The sequence below is a fragment of the Podarcis muralis genome, chromosome 3, assembly GCF_964188315.1.
Source record: "Podarcis muralis chromosome 3, rPodMur119.hap1.1, whole genome shotgun sequence".
Classification (NCBI taxonomy): domain Eukaryota; kingdom Metazoa; phylum Chordata; class Lepidosauria; order Squamata; family Lacertidae; genus Podarcis; species Podarcis muralis.
Window position 1 is genome coordinate 30,930,898 of NC_135657.1, and position 27,013 is coordinate 30,957,910.

Genomic DNA, 27,013 nt, shown 5'->3' on the forward strand with positions numbered 1-27,013 from the left:
GGCTGGATTTACAACAGAGGTAAAGGGGTGGGGTGGGTCCCATCTCCCTTTTCTCAAGTGTCTTGGTGTGGCAACTTCAAGGCCCAACCAAGCTTAACAAGGGCTGACCTGCTAGTCACACATCCAAGTTGACGGGAATAGTATCTGTCCATGTTGTGGTGTGTTTTAGTTTGCCTTCTATCCCTTGATGTAGTACATGGGTGGAGCAATTGTCTCTGCACTATTGATGTTACAACACCTACTTATCAGAAAGGGTCTTGCAACAGCTTAAAGGTAAAGGTAAAGGGACCCCTGACCATTAGGTCCAGTCGTGACCGACTCTGGGGTTGGTACAGCTTCTGGGTCATGTGGCCAGCATGACTAAGCCGCTTCTGGTGAACCAGAGCTATGCACAGAAACGCCATTTACCTTCCCACTGGAGTGGTACCTACTTGCACTTTGACATGCTTTTAAATAGAGTGGTATCTACTTGCACTTTGACATGCTTTGGAACTGCTGGGTTGGCAGGAGAAGGGACCGAGCAACGGGAGCTCACCCCGTCACAGGGATTCGAACCGCCGACCTTCTGATCGGCAAGTCCTAGGCTCTGTGGTTTAACCCACAGCGCCACCCGTAACAGTTTAGAGATTAACAAATCTTATTACTGCATACATTTTTGTGGTCTCACTTGTCAAGAGGACACACAGTTACAATTGGAGTGGGAGAAGAATATAAAGGAGGGAGTTTTGTGAAAAATTTAACCAGTTTTTGTGTATGCTAAATGACCCTTCAGAATAGCAACGATAGTGTTAATTTACTCAGAAATGCTGATTGAACTCCTATTGAGTTGCTCTTTTGAAAGTCATTACAAGGCTGACTAGACCTTGTGCATTCAATTCATTGGAGTCTGTACTCATCTGTGCTATCTGCATAATACTGTGACACACCCAACTCTTGCCTTTTACATTGCTTGACATTGTGGTCTCCTGGCACATTTTTCTATCTATACCAGGTATACAGATGTTGGTAAACTTCAGCTCCCAGCATGTCTGATCATGCTGGTTGTGGCTGATTGAATTTAGAGTCCTTCAACATGTGGAAGGTTAGAGGTTCAACATTGGACCCATCAGCATGTATAAACACGGTTGTCATCTGAAAGTATCTAATGCATCTGGCAAAGTGAGTTCCGGCCCTTGAAAGCTCCTGCCACATCAGATCAATTAGTCCTTAAGGTGCCACAAGATACACCCCCCCTTTTTTGTGCTTTCGGTAAACATTATCACAAATTACCCCTCTGTAATTTGCTGATTTGGTACTTGGAAATCTGCAGCTGACATGATATTCAGCTGAAATTTCACCTAAAGAGCAAGATCCAATTTAAAAAGCAGGTTTGATAGAGCACTTTTACTAGAATAAAAAAGCCCTGACCATCCATGCAAGTCAGAAGCTGCGCTACAATTCTCCGCTCCATGTCCTTTGAGGCAACTTCTCTCTTGGGTGTGATAGCATCAATTTCATCTATGAAGAGGATGCTTGGAGCATTGGCCTAGAAATAAGAATGATAAAAAAAGAAATCAGCACAAACACAGAAAATGATTAAGTAACTCTTAGCATATTATGATTTTTTTGTTTTATAATTTCAAATAAATACTTGTTGAAAGAACAGCAAGGTACCAACTGTTAAAAGTTAAAACAAAACTTTTCACCCAATCGGATACATATTAGCAAGTGCTCTGTGCTGGAAAGAGGTCTGCATAGGGTATCTACCAAAGGTATAAGCACAATAAAAGGGAATGGGACAAACACACATGAAAAGAGAGTCGGGGTGTGACAGAATGAATGAGAGTTATCAAAATATGTCCCCTTGCACCTTCTGCCTCCCCCAGCACATTGAGTCACAATTAATAATTGCAGGTGCTTCCTTAATTTTTACTATATCCATTCAATAAACAGTTTCCCCCCCTTATGCATGGACTAACAGTAGCACCAATACAAAAATGCAAGATGCAGTATTGGTCAAATCCACTATCCCCCCCCAAAAAACCCCCACTGAGTTACTTGATTTGGACTGCACCCTTTTCTGTGTCTATTCATAAGCCATCATTTTATTTCTATTACTACTGTATGGAGAAAAAACTATTCAAAACCAAAATAGATTTTCTCCTTTGCAGGAAAATACAGGTTTTAATAAGGAACATGGCGGTGCAATGCGAAACTGGCATATGCACCACTTTTAGAGCTGTCTGACTGTGGAGCGAGTCAATAAAATGAAGTTGATTCCAATTACCAAAACACACCACTATGTTTGGACAATACGAAATGTCCAGCATTAAACTAAAGAGAAAGTGACATTGAAACTCATAAGCACTGTGTATTGTCTGAATAGTTTTGAAAGGAGTTATTGTACTGTCAGAGCTAGCATATGACACACATTAAAACAACTTCCTCTAAAACCTTTTGCATAACAGACTATATAAAGAAACAGACACATCCTAATTCAAAGTAGAAAAGAACCTGGAGAAACTAGAATCATAAAGATCTACATGCCTGCTGAATGCAGATCATTTGATCTTGGCAGCAATATTATTTAGCAAATAAGTTTCTCAGAGACCATACTGAACAAAATTTATAGCTGGAAGACAACCATCATGAAATGTTAGAAAAACTACACTTGGCAGCAAAGACAATATTTGGGTTTTAATTTTAATGCAGAAAAAGGTTTTGATTCTATTGAGCGGAGATTTTTAATAGAAGCTGTAAAGAGGTTGGGTTTCAGCTATTTATATTTTTTTCTACAAAAATAAGTGGAACAATTTTACAGCCAACTCACAGCTAGTATTCTGATAAGTGGAAATTTGCCTTCCTGCCAAGATGTTAGATGAGAATGCACCTTTCTCCACTTTTAAATTTGTGTGTAGAAATGATTCAGTCAAGTGAATTAATAAAAGGCTTTAAGACTGTTTCCTGCTGGTCTTACCACAGCTTGCTCAAACAGTTCCCTTAGCTTCTGTTCCGATTCACCTGACACTCCCGACACAATCTCAGTAGCAGCTACTTTGAGTATTGGCAGTTCAAGCTCCTAGAAAAACAAACACAAATGAACACAAAACAAGATTACAGTGGTGCCTTGCAAGACGAAAAGAATCCGTTCCGCGAGTCTCTTCATCTTGCGGTTTTTTCGTCTTGCGAAGCAAGCCCATTAGCGGCTTAGCGCTATTAGCGGCTTAGCGGATCAGCTGATAAGCGGCTTAGCGGATCAGCTGATAAGCGGCTTAGCGGATCAGCTGTTAAGCGGCTTAGCGGCTTGGGAAAAAGGAGGGGGGGAAGGAAAAAAACCCTGCAGGAACTCGCAAGACATTTTCGTCTTGCGAAGCAAGCCCGTAGGAAATTCGTTTTGCAAAGCACCTCCAAAATGGAAAACCCTTTCGTCTAGCGGGTTTTCCGTCTTGCGAGGCATTCGTCTTGCGGGGCACCACTGTATTGTAGGATAGACCCTTACCAAGGCTCAGGCATTTTACAGAAGCCTCTACCGTAGAGGGCTGAACGGTGGAAGGGAGAGTAATATCACACCTTGATTCAATGGGCAATGAACAAAAAGAACAGATAACAGTGTCATGAGATTTTGCAGTTATCCAGGGTGTGCTACTCCCTTGTACAGTACCATTTAAAAGACAAGGAAAGGCAACCATTGAGGAGACCCTAGATGACCTCCTGGGAGGCCTGGCCTGCAGGAAGAGAAGAGATGTGTATCAAAATTCTTTCCCCTCTATTCAAAAAAGTACTGGGCACCATGACATACAAAGCAGGAAGAGGCCCATGCAGCGTCAACATTTTAAAGTGCTTTTCACAGTGCTTCCACTAGCACTGTCATTCAAGATGTTACAGAAATGCTGTACGGAGGTTTGTTTTTTTAATGCAGGTTTTGAGCTTCACCAGCTATTACTTTGCAATGTATTCTGTAACATCTTGAATGCAAGAACTAGCAGAAGTACTTGTGTACAGGCAACTTCCCATTTATGTGGAGGCTATGTTCCAAAGCACCATGTTTTTTAAGTGAAACCGGGCATATTTGAAACACCACTGAAAATACCTGCAAGCACCCATTCCGCCCCTGCCCCTTTTGTGACATTTTTGTGATTTTTGGGGTCACTTCCAGGTTTGGTGCGATGTGCACGCACACAGTCACATACATATTAGACATGCCTAAAACCATCTCCACCTGCATTAAAAATACAAATACACCTGAGGTTTGAAGGCAGAGCAAGAAAAAGTATACACCAATAGTCTCACCCCAGCGATTGCCTGAGCTAATAACGTCTTCCCACACCCTGGTGGTCCATGCAAGAGAAATCCTCGCGGTGGAACAGCTCCTAAATAGTTGTATACTTCAGGATGACAGATATGTATCAGCATCTTGCACACTTCCTACAGTGAAAATGGGGGGGAAATGGTCCTATCTTACTTTTTGTAACAGTTAACAGTTTTCACATCCTCCCAGAATTCTGTGTTCTCCTGCCCTGTCACCATATGAAATCACACCCAACCAGTAAATGGATTCCGACCGATGCAAATAAGTAAATTCTGCATTATCTCATCTTTGCAAATGTTATTAACAGCACTATGTGTCTTTATCACAAGTGCAGAGATAGCACTTGGGTCAGAGCGCACCTTTCATTTTAAGACATGGAAGTTTCTAACCCTGAAGGCTGAAGATATGCTTGAAAGTCTGTGAACAATGCCTGGTGCAATCATAGCATTCCTAAGGTATCTAAGGCTAGTGCTTCAGTTTACTCTCCTACTGCTAGCAAAAGCGGAATCATGCAATAAAGCAAGTCTGTACAATTTAGTTTTTTACAGCTAAACTGAGGTTAGCTCAGAATAGAGTTTTAATTTCTTTCACTGCGAGGCAAAGCACTGATTCAGGATTTGTGGATTACAGCTTTTAAAAATAGCCTTACACCTAAATAATGCTGCATGAAACAACCCTCAGCATTATGTAGACGCTCATCTCTTTCACTGTATAAGTGATTTTCTTGACAACTTTTATCCAGTCAGAGGGAGGAATTCAATGTTGAGCTAAGGTGACTGTTCTGTTATGGCAAGCTTTTCAACTTGCCAGTCACAACAGCCCCTCCTCCTACCCTCTGGGTTTCTCCTCAGCCACTCAAAGCCAGTGCAGGGTTGAGGGAGAGCACTGTCTTTGCGCAGGGCTTTCACTGATGGCACTCATTAGTTGAATCCCGCCCAGAGAGTTTAGTTAACTCTAACCTTCAGAGTGTCATCATTGCCTCCTATATCCTCAAACTTCACGGAAGAAGTTCTCAGCTCAAACCCTTTCTGTTTAACTGTAAGGAAAAATGGAGATATTACTAGGAGAGTGAGAACACAATCTGCGAGGTATTCTCATCAAGTACATGGAAAGCACGGGGGGGTGGGGGTGGAATTATGAAAAGATTGGACAGAACAAGGTATTACATTTACAAAAGAGCCAGAGGAATAAGAAGGGGCTTTCTTGTTTCTTTGTTTAAATATTCTTTAGTGCAATGTCTCTTACTCTTCTGTTTTCTCAAAGCAGATTCTATTTCTTCATCTACTTCCTGAGATTCGTTCCTCCTTTTACTTCTCTTCCTCTTGGGTTTCTCCAGAAAGGAAATGTCTTTTGAATCCTAGAGTACAAATAAGATTTTTCTATTTAGTCTGCTGACATTCTTTACCCAGTAAGTCACACCAAAAGCAGTATTTTTTTTTTTAAAAAAACTTTTAACTCAATTAATAGAAAAATGAACTGGTACTGGAGCCAAATGTACCCCATGAAGGAAATGCCAATAAAATGCCCAGCGGAAGTTATTAAGTATGACATCAGTTGCAAGCTTTAAAAAAAAGTATTCATTTAGACTTTCCCTTTACTAGCAAAAAATATAGCTGCACACAAGTTATTAGGGTTACCCCAACAGGGACAAAAAACGACACAAGCAGTAGTTTGGGCTTGACTAATCCCCCAGTTTTTAATAATATAGTACCATCAACATACAATTAATGGGCTGCAATCTTAACCCCTGGGAAGAAAGCCCAATTGAATTCAGTACGACTTACTTCTGATAAGTCACGGTTTGGATTGCACCAATAGCTGCACAATATGAAGAGTTGTGAATTGCTGGTAACAACACATGCTACATAACACAAATAGCCTACGTACAATCACATTACACAACTGCATGATGAGGGCAGATAATACTTTTACTTAAGCATAATGTTCCTGTGACTGCCTCGCCTCCAAAAGATTATTGTAGAGTTGGTGAAGGTTCAGAAAAGGGCAACCCAAATGATGAAAGGGATGCAGCAACTCCCCTATGAAGAAAGGATGCTACATTGGGACTTTTAAGTTCAGAGACAAGGTGAGTAAGTGGAGACATGATAGAAGTTGATACAATTATGCATGGTATGGAGAAAGTGCAAGGAGATATATATTTTTCTCACCCTCCCTCATAACACAAGAAACGCCCAGACATCCAGGGAAAATGAAAGTTGGAAAATTCAGGAGAGGTAAAAGCGCTTCTTCATGCAGTGCTCGGTGAAACTATGACGCTCGCTCCCATGGAAGGCAGCGACGGCCACCAACCTAGATGGCTTCAAAAGAGGATCGAACAAATTCAGGGAGAAGAGGGCTATGAAAGGCTATTGGCCATGATGGCGATGTTCTGCCTCTATCATTGGAAGCAGTAATGCTTCTGAAGACCAGTTGCTGAACTACAGGACGGGGGTGCTCTGGGGCTCAAATCCTGCTTGTGGTTTCACAAACCTTCCCTTTCTCTTGATCTGCTTGATCTACTTCCTTTCAAGTGCCAAACCTTCTTAAAAACTATAAAAACTGCCGCCGATCGTTCTGGATTTGTGAGCAAGGCATTTCTGGTTTGTTTTATAACATGCCAACTGCAGTCAATCTTTTATTAGCTATTTCCTGGTGGGTGGCAAAGTGATGACTAACTTACCAGCTCTCTGTTTGGCTTAGATGCTGGGCTGCTTCCTTCCCTTTCTCTCTCTTTCTATCCCTTTCTCTCCCTGTTTCTCTCTCTTCTTTGGAATCGCAGCACAGCCAAACTGTTATGCCATACCTTGTGGGTTTGGCTGGCATGTTAAGAGTGTATAAGCTTATCCTTGCAGGGGGGAAAGCCAAGACACAGTCATTTAAGCATACTTGTCTTGCAGGCTCAAAGTCACAAGCTCAAGGAACTTGTGAGTCCTAGTAACTCGTGAGGTGAGCCACTGAAAGACCCTGAGAGCTGCCCTTAAGTGTGGCCACCTGCCAAAGTGAGGATACTGATTGTCTGTAAACAGCTGGGGTGTCAGTGACTAGATTAGAAAGTTTTACACAAAATGATGTGATTAGACAAACCCAGTCTTAGTGCGTCACAAGGAAGGCTCTAAGGGGGGGGGGGGAATGTTTAAACAATGCAAGCTAGATAAGGGTGTCTGGAAACCTGTGTGGTCCTATCGACCCTGATAATGTTATGATTTGTCATAAAATAGACAAAATATTGTTTTACACATTATGTGCTGCTTTCTCGTGCAACATGAGAAGAACAGGTTCTGGGCTAAGCAGCTGTAGATAATGAGCAATTAATAACCTTAAACAACATTTTGCAAAAAGCCCGTTGACTCTCCAGAACCTGATGTGTGCATGGTTCGCTTTTGTTTTGCTTTTTTGATTAATTCTCTCAGTCATTCAAATAGGATGAGAATTGAGCACAAGAGCTGTAAAAACACTGTTTTTCCATTGGATTAAGGAAGAGGGACCCTGAAACACCACATGACCATTCCCATCTCATCTAGGCTGAGGACTACCTGGAACATGCGAGGTGTGGGAGACAGGCACAAAAAAGGTTATATGGTTCCCCCCCCCCCCAGTAGCCTTGGGGTGCATTTTACATGTGTCAACAGAGGGATTAAGGCCAAGAAAGTCTGAACGTGTGTCAAAAGTTAAACAATGATGTTTTCTAGATGTGCAGCCAGCCATATACTAAGGCAAGGCTGAAAACAAAGAACAGGGTGTGTGCCAACACTATGACAAAACATTACACGGAACTTGTTACTCAAAGCTATGCATCATCATCATACAATGCAACAAGATGTGTAAATGGTCTCAGTTTTGGTGAGGAGATTCCCTCTCACTGCAAACTCAGGAGAACACAAATGGAACCAAAACCAGGCCACTGAGAAACAAGTGGGGAAAATCTCCATGCTCAGATGAATCTTGCAGTATGCAGAAATACAGAACATTCTTTTAAAATTAAACCAATGACTGAGCACGTTCACTGATCTTCAAGAGCCACTGTGTTTTTGAAAACATCTGAAATGGGTTAAAAACAACAACAACATTAGAACTGCCTTTAGCTGGCGAAGGTCATACTAGTTTAGGAGTTTCAGTTTCTGCAATAACGTAGCTTCCTAAAACTATTTTAATAGTACATTTTAGATGTATGCTTTATTGTTATTGACCCTAAGTTTTCGACAGGAAAGAGGGAAGAAATTCTCACTAATGTCAAGACATTACCTCAACCATCTGTTTAGAACCATCGCTTTCTTCTGCACAAAGGTCGATAAAAAAGTTTTCCTCTTTCCTGTCTGGGGTTTTATCAATAAACCAGCCACCTTCTGAGATCCTAGTATCTGATGGCGCTTGAGTGGGAAGCCTATTCGATCCAGGCTTCTGTGAAGGAGTGCTGGACATTGTCTGCGAACTCTTGGGAGATGCTGGAAGAGAATCTGGATTTCCTTTCCGGTATAAGGTCAACAAAGATGAGTTCATGTGATTTGAGGGCTGAAAAATATAATATATATTTATAAAAGAATCAATGGAAGGTTATGAATTTTTTAAACCATAGTTATTTTTCCAAGTGTGCTTAGCTACAGAATACATTATGCATAAAATACTGAATGGTACATTATAAATATACCAGATCTGTAACCAACCCCTTGCCTTCTTGCCTATACAGGTAGGCAAGAGTTCCCCAGCAAGTAACTGACTTAACAAATAACACTTATGCATTTTAGTCACACATGCACTTCTTATTTCTGCCCAGGTGAAGGCAGACTTGGGACAAGCACATATGTAGTTGACTTTCACCCACTTTTTAAAAATATAAATTTTATTAGAACATAAAGAAAAACACAGAACATTATCAAATATCTCCCCCCAAACTAAAACATTAAATATCTTAACAAAGAAAAAACAGAAGAAAAAGAATAAGAAGAAAAAGAAAGACAAGAAGAAAATAATAAAAATAATAAGAAATAGAAAAAGAAGGTCCGTTTCTCTATCTGCCAATTATATATAAAGTAATTATTCAAAGTATCTGACATCTGCACTTCAGAAAATTTATGGCTGTAAATAGTATCCAGTTTTTCCTCATTCTGTAGGATATTTCCTTCCACCCTAGTTTTATCTCTCAGGAAGTCCATTATAACGCTTCTTTAATTCATATATTTCTACTGTTCTGGATTAATATTTTTCTGGCTCTCTGCAATGCCTTTCTCTTTAAGGGTTGCTTTCGCACACCATTTCCAACATCAATTTGCAATGTGAGTGTCACAAGTCACACAAGCAGCAGTATGTGGCACACCTTGACAGGAGCGTTATTGTTTGGATTATGGCAAAACCAGGTCTCCTGCTTCAATAGATAAGAGGCAAACCAGTCAAAGCCACTAGATGGCAGGAGCTACGTATGTATGATAATGCACTGTACCAGGAGTGGCGCTGTCCATCTCACGTAGTTGAAATATATATAAAAATTGTCCAGTAGCACCTTAGAGACCAACTAAGTTAGTTCTTGGTATAAGCTTTTGTGTGCATGCACACCTCTTCAGATACACGGCTACCTACCTGAATCTCACGTAGGTTTGAAGAAAAGGCTGGCCACTACTGATTGAAGGCTTTTTATCTATATCCACTGCATACACTTGGTTTCAGAACTATAAACTATTCTTAGAACACATAGAAAGAGATGCATTTCATCAGACAACAGTTCAACACAGACACACTTACTGGGAGTCCTGTGTCAGTGTCCGAAGTATCCATGCAGCTTTCTGAATCACTTAGGAGAAAGAAAGGATGTTTTAACAACAATAAGTTTGGCATTATTCTTTAAGACAGAGACCCTGTGGCCTTTCACATGCTGTTGGATAGCAACTGCCATCATCCCTGACATAGGAGCCCTGCTAGATCAAACCAAAGGTCTATCTAGTCCAGCATTCTGTTTCCTACATGATTTGTAATACTACCCATAGTTTGCTCGGAAACAGAAAGAGGGGTTAGTATCTGCTCTGCAGGAGAGAATTGCCCGACTATGGTTCTGAGATCATGCAGTGTTACATCTGACCTGGACCAATTAATTTCCATGGCTTTATAAAAAGTTCTTAACTCTTGGAATTAAGTAATTTCAACTTACTCTTCCTCCCCTTTGCGTCTTGCTTTCTTCGCCAGATGTTCATCCTCTAGAGCAGCTAAATCTTCAGACTTCAGCTCATCGTTGATTATCCCAAAAACTGTTGAAGAAAATTAATAAACATAGATGAAAGCAAAGAACCCCATAATCTCGTTTGGCAATAGCGAAACCAAAAAGAGGAAACACTTTGAACAGCACAATCCTATTTGCTTTTAATTAAGTCTCAGTGAATTCAAAGCTCCTGAATAAGACCATAGCCTAAGTAAGTGTTAGATCTACCTAGGATCCACAAATCACAGTGAATCTGGCCTAGATCCATGTGATGAGGAGCAAGCAGAATCTTAAGATACTTTTGGATTACCCACAACTACCTTTGATGCAATGATTTTTTATTATATTTTTTAATTATATTTGTATACCACTCTTTATATGAAGATCACAGGACAGTTCACAACATAAAAATACAGAATGAGAAAACAAAATACATAATAAAACAAAAACACACCAATAACCCCCCAAACACATTTAAAGGGCATAGAATCAGCCAAAGGCCTGGTTATATAGAAACCTTTTCTCTTGTCACCTAAAGATATGCCATGAAGGCACTAGGAGAGCCTCACTGGGGAGAGCATTCCCCAAATGGAGAGCCACCACAGAAAACGTCCATTCTTGTGTCGCCACCCTCCAGACGTCTCATGGAGGCATATGAAGAAGGCCCTCAGATTATGATCTCAGGATCTGGGTCAGTTCATATGGGGAAAGGCGGTCCATGAGGTATTGAGGTCATGAGCCATTTTAGATCTCAAAACGAGCACTTTGAATTGGGCCCAGAAACAAAGCAGCAGCCAGTGAAGTCAGGACAGGATCAATGTAATATGCACAAACAGTCTTGCCCTGGTAAACAACCTGGCCACTGAATTCTGCACCAGCTGAAGTTTCCAACTTCATCTTCAGAGGCAGCACTACGTATAACCTGTCAGGAGTTCAGCCTACACTCGAGTAGGACCCTGGCAGAGACACATACCCAACTGGCATGTTCCCTCCCTCCTGGTCGATCGTTTGAGAGCTTCATAAACTTTCTTCAGCCCCAACATCACAGCGACCGGTGTCAACCGACACCGGCATACTTAGGGATCTGCAGAGTTTGTGCATCTTGTGTGACAGACCTCAGCAACTCAGCATTTTGGTTAATCTACTTTATTTACATATAAACACACATGGAGCACTGCAACATGGCTCCCTCTCTCTCTAGCATCAGAGAGCAAAGGGAAAAAGAACAGAGGACAATAGTCCCACTTCACGGAACAAGGTAACACAAACATCCTGTCTCCGTCACTTCCCACTCTGTGGAGTCAAAACATATACCGTCATGTGAAAGACAAACATCCCATGACTGCAATCATGGAGCAGGAATTCTAACATAACCTAGAGGTTACTGGAGCATAGACAGAAGTTAAGCTATTCTTGTCCAGATATGGGTGCAGCTGGGCTACCAGTTGAAGCTGATGGAAGATACTCCACACCACTGAGGTCATCTGAGCCTCAAGCAACAGCAAAGGATCTAGAAGTACCCCCAAGCTATGTAACCTCTTCTTTAGAGGAAGTGTAACCCCTTCAAGAGAGGGCAACCTCCCATCCATCTAGTCTAGGGAACAACCCAACAGCAGTGTCTCAGTCTTCTCTAGACTGAGCTTCAGTTTGTTGGCTCTCATCCAGCCCATTACCAAGGACTGAATTTTCACTTCAAATTCAATATTAAAAAAGGACTCACCTTTCTCTACCTGTATTCTAAAGGCATTTCTTTTTCTTCGTCCATAATCAGCACTGGAAATCAATTTTATACATTAGTCTCAGTGAAGGCCTTCTTCTGCACATGTTGCATTTTCAGCAAAGACACATAATCTAACCATTGTAAGAAGGAAATTAGCCTTATCCTGAGTTATTCAGGTCAAACACAGGGAAAGATTGGGACCAATATTTCACAAAAGTGGCCTGTTTTCCAAATTACAATTGACTTGCAATTCATGTGTACTTAACTTGCATGAATTCAGTTTTACAGTTTGGCCAGGGGAAAGGAAGTGGGGAATGTAAGCAATCTCACCCGCCATTGTACTCCCCTCAGGAGTTTGGAGGTGCAGGGAGAGTGTGTTTTGACTATATGCAATTTTTGCTTTACAAGCTAACCCCAGATCATAACCCCCACGTAAGTTGTGACTCAACTGTACATTCTTTATCAAATAACATATCATTCTTCAGTCTGCCATGGGTTCTACCATGGGAGGCCCTTTAGACTCAACAGAACCATGCACAGGTGTAAGGTTCTCCTTATGAGATAGAGGTTGGTTCACCTTTTCCTTAACCCCAATCCAGCCTTTCTGTCCAGTATAAGTTATCCATGCTACAGAGCACAAGTAACTTGCTGGCAGAGGGAGGATATGTAAATGGGCCCTAAGCCTGGGTGAGTCCTGGGCTCTCCTCTTCCAGCACAGTCCTGAAAAGGTGACGAACATTTTCTGTTATTTTTCCAACTAATGGGAATTATTTATTTTTCCAAATCTGGAACTATTGCTTGTCATGGCTAAAGTCTTTGACGGCAGAAACTGGAAAATGCTGGAAGATTCTAGTTCATTCTAGAATATTCAATTCTGCTGCAAATATTGTTTTGACTATTTCAAGGTCACACTGAGCCATGAGAGATAAATTTGTGTGCTCAACGAGCTGGTCATTCTCTCTCTTACTTTCGTTTGTACCTCACGTGTTTGCAGTTTTTTCTCTAAAGTTTTTTTGTAATGAAGCCTTTTTGCCTTTAGTAAGTTTTTCTTTTACCGATGGACCTTTAATTCTGTGTGTTTTATTACTACATTCACTACAAATATACACTTCTGGGACTCTGCTATTCATCAGGACACATCAGAGGGCCTAGTTTTAACTATAGTTTAGGCCAGGGGTCAGCTTACTTTTTCAGCAGGGGTCTCTGCTCCTCCATTGGCATCACTGCGAATAGGAGCCGGGAAAGGAGAAGCATATGAGTCCCTGAGCCTAAATCACACTTTATAGTTATGTATAAGCCCAGTCCTTGTGTTTATCATCAAGCAAGTGTAAGAATTCAATATCTTACCTGTATGTCTTCTGTAGCTCAGCAGCTAAAACTCCAATGTCAACATACTTGCCACATTTGTTACTCTTCAGGTACTGTAATTGATACAATTTTTTAAATATATAAAAAAACTTTAGTACAGTATTTGCATACATGATAGGTTTATGAAATTCAACTGTGGTTTTTTTAGTTTTGGACAAACATCAAATAAACAATTGCTCATTGTATGAAGGTTCTAGCACTGCTTTTTACAAGTGTGAATTGTGATATGTGAAGAGAAGCAATGGATTTATTTATTCACTCCTCAGCTCAACCATTTGGAAGCCCATGGGCTAAAAGCATGGCACAATACCTTTTACCATCAACATTTAACTCATCCATCTCACACTAAAGACCAACAGCCCAATCCTATGCTATCTGACAAGGACATGCCTACCTGTTTCACTGCAGGTATAGCAATATGCCCACTGATTTCATAGGAGGAGGATGTTCAATGTGGTTAAAAATCCACTGAACTCGGCAGACATGATAAACACGCCTAGGTTGCATGACTCCAAAATACACTCGCAAATCAATCCCGACATTGGGACTTATTTCCAAACCGATGATGGTAAGGATAGGGCTTTAAATTTATCCTGCCACTATATATTAATTCAGTTCAAGGTAAAAAAAATCAACTTGGTCTGCAGAACAAAAGTGCTACGTACGGACTTGATCGCCCAGTGCTGGATGTGCCAGACCTAGCTACGGCTGCTGGGTTGGCGTAGTGCGGCAAAAGCAATCTAAGTAGGCTCAGAGGCACGCTTTTCCTTGCCCAGGGTGCAAAAAGAAAGCCCAGGCGGCTCAGCTTATGGGGAGTCCACCCCATAAGTGAAGGACCAGGGGAGAGAAACGAAGCGGTACCTGCTTAATCCGATGCTTCAGCCGAGGATCCCCTGCGGGGCTGCTTCCTCCGCGAATCCGCATGGCAGCGCCGCCGCCGCCGAATTCCGCCCCTCAAACGAAGCGGGAGCTCCGCCTCCCTCCGCCTCAGACTCCTTGAAGACCCCGGAAATCGGCCTCGCCTTGAGGCACGACGACCCCCTCGGGAAAGGGAAAGGCAGAGCCAAGAGGCGGGTTGGGGTCCCCGTGCAGGCACTGCTTTAGACGCCTAACACCCACCCGACTCATGAAGGCCCAAATTGGCGTCACCCTCCAGTCTCATTCCTGATTCAAGCCCCCCGTTCCAACCCTTCCACTCCCGGCGCCTATGATACTTTCTCGCTTCAGCTCTCTTTCTACGGAAGCATTTCGTATCCCTTGGTCCTGTGGCGGGGGGAGGGGAACGCAGCCCGCCAGATGTCTTTGGACTCCAATTCCCATCATTCCTAGCCACCGTCGTCAACAGTCAGGGATGATGGGAGTTGCAGTCCAAAAAATAAAATCTGGAGCGCCTCACGTTTGCCACACCTCTATTGAGCGACTGGATAAAGAGACTACAATTCCCAGCGTGCAATGCGGCAAAGCCCCGGGAGCTGGTGGTGTACGGTGGCTGCGAAGGGACGCGAGGGGTGTGGCGATATACGGTGGCTGGTGGGGCTCGCGCTGGAGGCGGCACTGTCAGTGGCGGGATGGAGTCGGTGGTGTTCATTTTTTCGCTCATTGACTGCTGCGCCCTGATCTTCCTCTCCGTTTATTTCGTATCCTCCGGTCTCTCTTTTTTGGCGGGCGGCCTGGGAAGAGGGAGGCTGGAGCGGGCGAGGCAGCCCTCCGTGGTCTGTGGGTGGGCGGGCTGGGAAGGACCGTTGGGGCGGCGAAGGGGCTCTGGGAGGCCGGGGGCGTCGGTGACCGTCGGCCGTGGGGGCCGTGAAGGTGTTGCTGCGGGAGAACGAAGAAAGAAGGGGCTCCTGGGAAGGAGACCGTGGGGAGGCAGCGAGGGGCTTTTGGGGAGCGGCCTCGAGAATATGTTTAAGGGGAAGAAAAAGTGGGGTGCGAATGTTTAAAACCCTGCCTTCAGGGGTTTGGGGCGAGAGAAAATGGAGGAGTGGCTAACGAGGGGTAAAAAGGAATGAATCGGCGGACCCTTGCACCTTCAGTCAGGGTTGGTATCCTGGCCCAGGCAAATGGGACATTAGTGCTGGCCTCTTACCCCTTTGGGCCCATTGGCCATGAAGAGCCTAGACTAGAAGGCACCACTGCTGGCCCTGGTAACCCCCCAGTTTTGCTAAGCTATGGTACTAGACATGGTGGTGGCCAAGGAGACATGGAGGTAATATGGCAGCCTTTCCAGCAGAAATTTAAATGCACATGCAGTCTTCCTAACTGTATAAAAACCCTGTTTTATTGTAGCTCTGTAAATTGTAGTATGGTGCTCAGGCAGTGCTTTCCGCGGATTGCTTTATATGGATAAGTTAAACTTTGCCTAGAACTCGCAACTTACAAATATATAAAATATTGAAAACTGTTATTGTTATCATGGCATTTTAGCTGTATGCCTCATATGAAATATTTGAGAGTTCTGCTGGGGTGCCTGCTTATACTTGGGTTGCCCCCCTAGTCCTAGATGTGTATACTTGGAAGTAAATTTCATGAATAGGAACTTACTTAGTCTCATGAATGGGAGCTTACTTCCAGGTATATGTGCCCTTTGTTTTATCATTCAGACTGTTGCAAGAATACTTCTGTGGTTGTTTTATGACTTCTTAGGTTACAAAGGCCTTAAACATGGCCTTCAGATTTTTTCTGAAGGCCAAAGTACCTTAAGTGTGCCTGCTCCTAAGATTAACATTTAGATATCTCTCATTTTCTAAGAAAATGTTCAAGCATTTTAGTTAAGAATTGTGTGATATACTGAGATTTTTCTTAAATATCTTGATGCTGCTGAAGATGTTGCTATGCTACATGGTTGATTACATGACTAGTATTTTCTAACTAAAATTGCTTCATTTTCATGCATTCATTATAAGTAAGGCATTATGGAGCACTGAACATGTCAGTATAATTATGCTTTGATTCAGTTAAATTCAGTGTATTAAGTGGCATACTTAGCTCTTTCTTCTGTAGGTCACAACCTGTAGTTGAGTCTAAATTTCTAGCTCAAAAATTTATTGCAACAGCACAAAGAGGGTGTATCTGTCATGGGTTCAGCGTGATGCCATAGTAGCCTTGTGGCAAGAAACCATAGGTTTCTGTTTTATGTGAATTAACAGCTCACCCTTCCCTCCTTTCCCTTTGCATGCCTCCAGGCAGGGGATCTGAAAGTTTTGCTTCTGAATTCAACAACAGTTTCCAGTGCACAAAAGGGGATGGAAGGGAAGAGAGGGGGGAATGTGTAAGTCTCATTGTAGCTCATTCACATAAAGGGAAACCATGGGTTTTATTCAACTAAGTAGACTCAATAAAATTGATATGACTGAGATGGGTCCATTAATTTCAGTGGTTCTACTCTAAGTAAACATAGTTGAATACAATCCCATGGTTTCCTGCAGCATATGAATGTGACCAATGTGTGGTTGTATGCTTTTGTTACAGCAGCTATTCTGCCGTAAATGTTCAATATATAAAATAGTTGTACACTAACAGGAATGAACCCAAGCTGATAGAGAGGTGTTATCTATAGCTCTGCAATGAAGATGCAACTATTTTCTTTATTTAATTTGCTTTCTTGCCATTTATCATATGGTTCCAGGGCAAGTTACAATTTACAATTATAAAACAAAGAAAACAGTTAAAACCACAAAACAAGGAAAGTTTAAAAAGTGTAAAAACAGTTCCTTATATAAAAACAGTTTAGAAAACCTGTCAGGCTTCTGCAGACTCCAGGTATAACTGGAACCCTTCGTGGCCAAGCCACTGTTCAGCTATTGCTGAAGCTGCTGCGACCCAACACAGTAATTGCAACAATGGCCAGGGAAGCCTGCGCTTAGTCTTGGGTGTGCACGCTTAGGTTGGCACCTTAGGTTCTCTGCTTCTGTCTTATAACTATTATGATTGCTGTGGCCAGTCACGGTGGATGCTGGGGCTTCCACTACCTAGGATGCCAAGTATGTTGTAGCTTGGGGCTTGGCTGTGTGCACTGATGTTGTTAAGTCTATCAGCGTAACAGCTGGGTTGTGAATTCTGCTGTTACTAATCGATGAATCTTCTGAAATAGCCTCTTGCTTGTGAACGATCTGCCTGTTCTGTAACCTTTGTTACATTAGTAGAATCCCTTGCAGTCAGATGTTTATATGAACTGTTTAACTCTGTTGTAATACTCAGGAGCGGTGCAAGGCATTTATGGCTCTTGTGTCACAGGGCAGAGCTCTTCCAAAAGCCTTGTAATTCCTTATCTTGACCTTCAGATAATTACATTATCAGATTTGGAATGTGACTACATTAATGCTAGATCTTGCTGCTCAAAACTAAATAAAGTAAGTTTTTTTCTTTTCTCTTTTTAAAGTGATGAAATTCTGAAATTCTTTTTAAAGTGATGCAATTCTGGAATTAGATTTAGTAGTGGGGTGTGTGGGGGTCATCTTATTAGTATGAAATAATCAGGATTATGTACTGTTACCTACCGATCGAGTCCGTTCCACTGTCAAATATCTTTTACTGTCAACCATTCCTCATAGGGTTTGGTTTTCAGACCTTTGATCATCTTAGTTGCCCTCCTTTGCATGTGTTCCAGCTTTCAATATCTTACTTAAACTGTGGTGCCCAGAACTGGACACAGTACTCCAGGTGTGGTCTGACCAGAGCAGAATAGAGTGGTACTGTTACTTCCCTTGATCTGGACACTATACTTCTGTTGATACAGCCTAGAATAGCATTAGCTCTTTGTTATTGTTGTTGCATCACACTGTTGACTCATGTTCAGTTAGTGGTCTGCAAAGACCTCTAGATTCTTTTTATATCTATACAGTGGTACCTCGGGTTACAAACACTTTGGGTTACAGACTCTGCTAACCCGGAAGTAGTACCTCAGGTTAAGAACTTTACCTCAGGATGAGAACAGAAATCGCATGCTGGTGGCGCGGTGGCAGCGGGAGGCCCCATTAACTAAAGTGGTACCTCAGGTTAAGAACAGTTTCAGTTTAAGAACGGACCTCTGGAATGAATTAAGTTCGTAACCAGAGGTACCATTGTACCTACAAGACAGGTGTCCCCCATCTTATATTTTTACACCTGATTCTTCCTGCCTAAGTGTAGAACCTGACATTTGCTTATTTGAAAATTCACCTACTTAGATCTAGATGCATTCCTCTGGTTGTACTTTTGATGCAGGGATTTCCCCAGCACTATGCTAATAGTATTTTGTCTTTGTGAGGGAAAAGGAATCCTCTTCCTGTCCCACTAACTCTCTTTGGGACCTGGTGTCAACATGTGGGTTGTTCAGTTAATGGGCCTTTTGGATCTCCCCTGATTCTCAGAACCTGCATTGCTCAAATTCCTCCACCACACTCATGACTTCAGTATTTTTCTCCTTGTGTTTCCTGGCTTTGGGAAAGCAAGAGCCATGGCTCTGGGGGGGAATCACATGCCTTGTTTGCTAAAGGTCCCAGATTCAGTCCCTGACATCTCCAGGAAGGGCTGGGAAGAACTCCTGCCTGAAGACCTGGAGGGTATTATGCTGACACTACTGAGCTAGTTGGATCAGTCCTCTGACTCAATATAAGGCTTCCTGTGTTCCATAGCTCATCTTGTATACCCGCATTCTGCTACCTTCTTGTCCTTTGCAGGCCATTTCCTTTTCCTTGCCTAGACCTGGCCATTGGCAACTTCCCGCAAAGTATGCCTCTCTAGCCCATTCCTGGGTTTTTCCTCCTTGCTCTCCCCTTGTAGTATTGTCACTGCTTGCATCCCATGTCTCAGTCCCCTTTCCCACCTGGTTTCTCCTCTGCTCTTCAAATCCACTCCCTTTACTATTTGTTTCCTGTTCAGTTGCATTAGTTCTGCAGTCAGGTTACCATCGATGGTTTTAAAGGATCCTTCTCATTAACAATTTGCCGAGGACTAGTATCCATTGCTAACAAATAGCAAAGATATGTGTGTTGTCAACGTCATCCTTTTTATGGCACAGTTTGGATTACTGTGTCTTAAGAATTTAAGAACATAACACATGCACCCCTGCCCTTTTGGAAAGTCCTCTTCCCTCTGTGGAGCCCTCAGTAGAACATTAGTCTTGAAGTTAAAGGCAAGCATTTATAATTTGTTCCTGTAGAGCAGAAACTTTTTCAGCAGGGGGCTGGTCTACTGTCCCTCAGACCTTGGGGGCGGACGACGGACTAGATTTTGGGAAAAAAATGAATTCCTATGCCCCACAAATAACCCAGAGATGCATTTTAAATAAAAGGACACATTCTACTCATGTAAAAACATGCTGATTCCCAGACCGTCCACAGGCCGGATTTAGAAGGCGACTGGACTGGATCTGGTCCCCGGGCCTTAGTTTGCCTACCCATGCTGTAGAGGGAGCCTAGCAGACCATTCAGGTGCAAAAGTAAGTAGAAAGGAACATAGTAGTAATGCTGGTGCAAGTGGAATGTTACTGTTTGAGCTCAAAATTAGGGGTTTCAGCAGACAAAAAATCATGCCAATGTTTGCTTTTGTGTGTGTGAGAGAGAGAGGGGGGGGGAGGGAGGGAGGGAGAGAGAAAGAAAGAAAGAAAGAAAGAAAGAAAGAAAGAAAGAAAGAAAGAAAGAAAGAAAAGAAAAGAGCACACACTTGCAAGGTGATATAAATGCCTCAGAGCCTGGGCACACTTCTCCATTCTGCTTCTGAAATCTCAACAGTAGACCCTCCAAGTGTCCCTGTTTTCCAGGGACAGTCCCAGATTTACAGAAGCTGTCCCAGTTTCTGAAGTGATCCTGGAATTTCCAGCTTTTCCTTAGAATATCCCTATTTTCATTGGAAAAATGTTGGAAGATATGCGACAGGCTACATGTTGAAGCCTGAGCTCAGCCAGAAGGCTTAGAAACTTAAAAAATAAGATTAAGATCCTTGGAATGCTAAATTATGCACCTTTTCCCCCCCAAATCCTGCACACAACTCTGGACTTGGATATATTCCCAAATAGACCCAACTGCTTCTGTCTGCAGTACTTTTCTCAAGGCTGCCTCTGAAGTGCACGGCTAGATCCTGAAAAGAAGTTTGGACACTTTGACGGCATTGTGGTGTTTTGTTGTTGTTTGGAGTCATGTGAATTGTGCCAGTTCTGTGATCAGTTGGCAGACTGATAATAGTGCTGACAGTGTACTTTTATCCCATTTGCTTGTACACTCCCACAGAGTGTTGTATAAAGGCTTTTATTCTTCTAAAAATTTCTCTTTTCCAGTGGGTGATCCCTGAATTGATTGGCCATACCATTGTCACTGTATTAATGCTTATTTCACTGCACTGGTTCATCTTCCTCCTCAATTTACCTGTAGCAACCTGGAATATATATAGGTAAGGGCCAGTGGGATTGTTTGTGGGTCTTTATAGCTGTTACCACTTATTTAAAAAGTGTTTCAGATGTGGAATGCTGTTATTGACTTGATGCCCATCATGCTGTTCCTCCTTTAGTCTGTCTTGTTCCACAATTTATGAAATTCACCATCCTCAGCGGGAACGGCTTGAACATCAATGTTGCTTTCTCTACTCTCTTAACTTTTAAATCTGTCGAGGTGTTTTGCTTTTCCTGAGGAGTGATGTGACTTCTCTCCTTGAGGGCATTTGAAGGGGGGGGGGGAAAGCTCACTAACTGCATCTTGGAGCTGCTTTATTCTAGTCCGAATAAAAAGATCCATGGGTTGAAGAAGGCCCTGTTGTTGTTTGTGCCTGCCTCCCTCATGATGGATGGAAAGTTTATTTTACAGAGAAATATATGGTGGAATTTTTTTCCCATTACATAAAATTCTATACCCCCACATCATTGCTACTGTGGGCACTATCTACTGCGAAATAATCTATTGGTTTGTATAATTGCTTTCCCCTTGTGTTCTTTCATTATTATTGGCATTATGTAATAATGTCCTAAGCGATGCACATACTGAGCCACTAATTCCAATAGCTGTGGTGCTCTGCCAAGTGCTGCTGATAACAGTTGACACCACTGTTGGTAGAGCAACTATTTATAAGGCCTGAGCTGCTGTTTTCCCTCTAATATTGTGGTGAACTTAGCACATGGTTGGTTTTCCATAGTTGGCTGCAGTGAGATTTGTTTGCCGCCAACTAAAGACAACCAACCATGCCCTGCCCCTCCTAACCTCTCGCTACCAAGGAAATATAATAAACAAATAGAAAGAGAACCTACCCTAGTGACACTGACACAAAAACCCCACACATACACCAAGTATTTCCACCCTACCCCCCTCTTCTTCCTCAACTTTATTCTCTACACCAGTGTTTTTCAACCACTGTTCCGCAGCACACTAGTGTGCCGCGAGATGTTGCCTGGTGTGCCGTGGGAAAAATTGAAAAATTTGAAAGATTTTTTTTTTTTTTAAAGTCAAATTTTCACCCACAGGCGGTCCGCTCTCATCCGATTCCCCATAGAGAGCAGCGGGGCTCTGACATCTCCCTCTCTGCACACAGTGGTGGTGTGCCTCGTGATTTTTTTTCATGAAACAAGTGTGCCTTTGCCCAAAAAAGGTTGAAAAACACTGCTCTACACAACATTAATGTCTCACTTCAAATGTGAAAAAGATTCTGCAACCTGAAAAGAGACAATGCATGAGCTTTCATGTGCAGAAGAAGTATCTGAAGAAGTGTGCATGCACACGAAAGCTCATGCCAATAACAAACTTAGTTGGTCTCCAAGGTGCTACTAGAAGGAATTTTTTAACAACCTATATGGTTGTCATTTTGCTGCCACAGCAAGACCTTTTTGTTTTTCCAAGCCTTTTGATCTGTCTTTTTATTTTTATTTTCTGTAACTACTCCTTTGCTGTATTCATACTTTTATCGTTGAATTTTAAATAGTTTTATTAGCTTTTGTGGACTTATGAATATTTTTTTTAAATAAACACATCTCCTCAAAATAAAATATATCCAAATAAGTCTGGTAGGCATTGCTGTAGGTGCTCGGTTGTTAACTCATTTCTCTTTAAAAGAAAACCACTGACCTTTTTGATGTTGAAATGAGTAACTTGCCTGTGCTTCCAGCAGAGAGAAGCTAAATGTGAAAGTGGTTTCTGAAGTACATTTACCATATCAAAGCTGGGGGTTTTTTTTACTGTCTGTGAACCTATTTTGTACATTGATGCAGGTTTGTATGTGCTGATCACAAGAAAGTAAGCATTCATTTGGTTCCCTTTCCCATCCCCCTTCCCAGTAGAAAGCTGCTTGCATTGTACAGTTGATATTGACAAGTGGATTGCAGATCCATTGTATGGTCTAAAATTTGGGTCAGAGAATATTTCAGCCAGCTCTCCCTCACACATAAATTGCTTGTGTGGATCTACTCCTGTGAATAGTATAAAGTCAAAACAAGGTGATTTACAAAACATCATAGCCCTTCCCTCTGTAAACAGGACAACTTGCCATGTTTTGTTTTTTCTAATTGCCAAGGGGGACACTGTGATCTCACAGAAGTCTCTCAGATAATACTGTTCACATGAGTAGGTTCTGAGCATGAGCAACTCTTTGCAAGGGTCAAGTAGCTGAAGTAGCATCCAAATTAAATAGCATGGTTTCAACACACACACTGGAGAGACAGCTTTCAACTGGTCATGTTCTTAAGCTCCTAACTAAATTCCTCCATGTTCCAAGTAAATATATAACCCTGCATTTGCAGTATTCCAGTTTTCCAGATTGGGGGAGTTCCCAGGGTTCTTCAGAAAATGAATTTGCACCATATTTTGAAATGGTTGACAATATAAGCATTTCTTTGTCTACTGAAACTAATATTGTGCAAACGCTTTCTCCACAACTGTCCCCCTTTGCACAGGCACAGTCTCCATATGCCCTCCTTCTTTCCAGTTGCACTGCTTCCATCTGCCCCCGCAAGTATTCAGGTTTCCATGTTCTCTGTCCCTTTTTCGTTTTGCTCTCCTGCTTGAGCCTTCTGATTATCTGCCTTCCATCACATTATGTATTCTCTCTGGGACAAACCCTGCTTTTCCACCAGCCATCAATCCAGTTTTCTCTACAAAATCTGCTTCAAAACTTGTCTTGCCGCTGCTCTGGTCCTATTAGCACAGTAAGCTTGAATTGTGTCTCCTCTGTTCTGGAGTGCTGTTGGCATTAAAACATGTTTTCCTTAATCCTTTTCAGGTACATTATGGTTCCTAGTGGAAACATGGGAGTATTTGACCCCACAGAGATCCATAATCGAGGGCAGCTGAAATCACACATGAAGGAAGCCATGATTAAGCTTGGCTTTCATCTCCTTTGTTTTTTCATGTATCTTTACAGGTAAGTCTCAAGTCTTGCAACTTGGAAAGAAGACCAGCAGCATATTTAAAATACCTGCCGCCACACCAGCTCTGAACTTAATAGGGTTCATCTATCTGCTGTGCTGTTTAAGCTTTCTGCTACGTTCACAATTCGTAATAGTGGCCAAATGCTGGCTCTTTCTCTCTCTTTAAACCCCCTCCCCCCATTTCTTTCTTTTTGTAAAAAAAATACTAGTTGCCTTTCAGTTTTGCTGCATGTTCCTATGCTCATGTGTTTTGGTGAGGGTATCTGGGAATATCTGACTGACACTGTTTGTAACTGGGTTTAGGTTTAGACTGGGAGCCCAGCACATCACGTGACCCTCTGGGATACAGCTCATCCAGGAAAGAGATTCAAGACCTGGATATACATAATGTAAAACAAACCAGAAAGGCACCTTGCATTGCTTTTGAAAACACATCCCCAAATTTTACTGCTGACACATAATCCTCACAAAGCAACAGCAGAGGTGGTCACAACTTAAATTGATCTTGTGGTTCTCATGTAAAAAGGCAAGTAAACAAGGGCATGGTTCCTTTGCGCTTCCTTAGCTGTTAATAGCTCTTTATTTTTATCCTGTGAACCACCCTGAGACCTGTGGGTATAAGGCGGTATACAAATCAATCAATGGATTCACCTGGTCATGTTTGTTATATGGTGACTGGTTATCACACGAAGATTTCCATCACTGCTGGCTTTTTCTTTGAGAGCCTCTCTGTGGGCAAAGTTTCTTTGTGGCGAAACTCGCACTGTGCAATGAGGTGCGAGTCCACTCTTAACTTGCACTTTCTCTTTGGATGCGGAATGTTTTGTTCATCCAGCTGGATATTTCTTTTCACTCTTGTGGCTTTATACAAAAACATCCTAGGAATTGTAGTTTACCTGGGTGTTATCTGCTAAGAGATCCCTACTCTCTTTCCTGCCGCATCAGAAGTATAGTTCCCAAAGTTCTCTGGGAAGAGGGAATTTGTGTTTAATAAGTTGAAAGTCTGTAGTATACAGTGTTGTCCTGTATACAAGTACTACAAGCTCTGTTTTTGAGCAGTTCCTTGTTTCTGTTTAAATGTCTGCATTCAGGGCACACCTTCAGAAGATTCCATATGTAGAAGATTCCATATATGTAAATTGTCATATATTTAGATGTCTCATATATATATATATATATATATATATATATATATATATATATATATATTTGCTTTCGTAGATTTTCACGGGTATAGGTATGCAGGTTTTGGTGTCCTCGGGTGTCTTCCCGTGTAAAAGTTGGGGTGTCTAGGCGACGTTTCGACGAGGTCTCACTCGTCATCTTCAGGCTGGTGCTTTCGGCTTCTTGTTACTGGAACAGAGCAGGATCTCAGTGTTTGAGTTCCTATAAATACTGTTGATGGGTGTGGTGTATAGCCTGCTGCACCCCCCTGCAATCCCTACACAGATCTGGCTGGCACAGGCCACAAAACCACAGCTCGCCCCTATACACGAAGCCAAGCCAGAGCACAACTACAGCCATCTTCTCAGAAAAACTCTTCACAAAGTTCAAGAGGTCAAGACACAAAGGCTTTAGCAACTAATCCACACCTAATGACCCACCTAAGTGGTACTCAGGATATCACTCAAGAAATCACTCAAGATATCCCTCAAGCAACTAAGGAACAAAAGAAGAAAAGGCACACTAGCCTGGGAACTTCCTCTCGGCCCAGAACATTGGAGGCTATACACCACACCCATCAACAGTATTTATAGGAACTCAAACACTGAGATCCTGCTCTGTTCCAGTAACAAGAAGCCGAAAGCACCAGCCTGAAGATGACGAGTGAGACCTCGTCGAAACGTCGCCTAGACACCCCAACTTTTACACGGGAAGACACCCGAGGACACCAAAACCTGCATATATATATATATATATATATATATATATATATGTGAATGACAAGTGTCCCATTCCTGCCCTAGAATATAGGCCCAATTTCAGGGTGGTTATTCTGTATGTGTGGAATGGTTTTTGGAATAAATGCCATGTGTTCATAGATCGGAAGTTTAACACTATGTGGTGTTCACACCATTCACTTAGAGATCATTTCAGGCTGTGAGGTTGGGTATCTGGACAGGTTTAAGTTATAAGGATTTTCTTTGAGATTCCCAGAGATGGAAATCATTGGTCCATCTGTGCTGGGGATGTTGCAACCGATGATGAAAGTGGTCCTTGCCTTTATTTGAAGGTTTAAGATCTAAATGCTTTTGAAACTGTGGGTGGTGAACTATTGACAAGACAGGCCTGTTTAAGACGCAGTCCTACATGCCACACCAGCTATGCATAATACATACCTTGTAAACTCTGGAATTTGTCTAGCACTAGACATGCCTTATAAATCCTTGATTATCAAGCAGCTTTAAACTTGAGGATATCCTGGACTAAAAGTGACTTGCTGTGGTAACGGCTAGCCTTGTACAATCACATATGCTACCACTTTGCATCACGATGCCTAGTTCTTCAGTAAGACCGGACTATGCAAATGAACCAAATGGAAACAACTTTGCCAATGTTGCTAGCATAATAAAGATGCAAGTTGCAGGGTGTGCGTGTAAGGTTATCTATTTAAAATTGTACCTTTAATATGTTTCCCTTCTTTCTGCAGTATGATCTTGGCGCTGATAAATGACTGAAGTCGAAGTAGAAGTGTTACAGTTGCCAAATTCTGAGTTGTCACTCACAGCTTTCAAGTAAACCTAGACCAGTGTCGCCATGCAGTATATTTTTTCCTCTTTGAACAAAAAATATTTTTGCTGTATTTTTTAACATAAAAAATATTTAAAAAACCAACATACTGAGTTTCTCGAACCATTGATTTGTCCCTTCTACAGTCAATTTTCCTATTATATTCAATGCATCTTTTTCTCAAGAATGCCAGCTAGCCAATGAATGGAGTCAGATGATGGCACCAATGCCAGGATGTCACCATCAAGAATTGTTTTGTGAATTACCACAGTTACAAGTACATAACCATCACTTCCTGTATTTTACTGAATTTTATTTCCCTTGGACCTAACTTTTTAAAATCTTTCACTTCCTCACTCCTCGTTTGTGTATCCACCCCCCCCCCCCCGCTATAAATCAGGA

At 42.1% G+C, this 27,013-nt stretch overlaps 2 protein-coding genes across 4 annotated transcripts in view; one reads left to right on the forward strand and one right to left on the reverse strand.

Annotated features, from left to right (window-relative positions):
- The window catches only part of NVL (nuclear VCP like), a 38,508-nt gene extending 23,591 nt beyond the window's left edge, over positions 1–14,917 (reverse strand). The window contains exons 1-11 of one of the 2 annotated variants that reach the window (XM_028724541.2): positions 14,422–14,917; positions 13,540–13,613; positions 12,193–12,245; positions 10,425–10,521; positions 10,022–10,070; positions 8,531–8,797; positions 5,534–5,645; positions 5,248–5,324; positions 4,270–4,404; positions 2,957–3,058; positions 1,408–1,525 (exon numbers count right to left, since the gene is read on the reverse strand). In XM_028724541.2, coding sequence (XP_028580374.2) covers positions 1,408–1,525; positions 2,957–3,058; positions 4,270–4,404; positions 5,248–5,324; positions 5,534–5,645; positions 8,531–8,797; positions 10,022–10,070; positions 10,425–10,521; positions 12,193–12,245; positions 13,540–13,613; positions 14,422–14,484 — 1,147 coding nt within the window. In that variant the 5' untranslated portion in view covers positions 14,485–14,917. Of the gene's footprint in view, positions 1–1,407; positions 1,526–2,956; positions 3,059–4,269; positions 4,405–5,247; positions 5,325–5,533; positions 5,646–8,530; positions 8,798–10,021; positions 10,071–10,424; positions 10,522–12,192; positions 12,246–13,378; positions 13,416–13,539; positions 13,614–14,421 lie in introns of those variants that run through there. The other variant, XM_028724542.2, reaches the window with a different exon arrangement.
- A 121-nt stretch (positions 14,918–15,038) lies between these two features.
- CNIH4 (cornichon family member 4) lies at positions 15,039–26,716 on the forward strand. Of its 2 annotated transcripts, XM_028724551.2 has the most exons (5): positions 15,039–15,197; positions 17,841–17,909; positions 20,813–20,925; positions 23,734–23,874; positions 26,532–26,716. In XM_028724551.2, the coding sequence occupies exons 1-5, from the start codon at positions 15,129–15,131 to the stop codon at positions 26,557–26,559; spliced, it is 420 nt and encodes a 139-aa protein (XP_028580384.1). In that variant the 5' UTR covers positions 15,039–15,128; the 3' UTR covers positions 26,560–26,716. The 2 variants fall into 2 exon arrangements, with proteins under 2 accessions (XP_028580384.1, XP_028580386.1); XM_028724553.2 differs by lacking the exons at positions 15,039–15,197; positions 17,841–17,909 and adding an exon at positions 19,482–19,978.
- Positions 26,717–27,013: the final 297 nt, after the last annotated feature.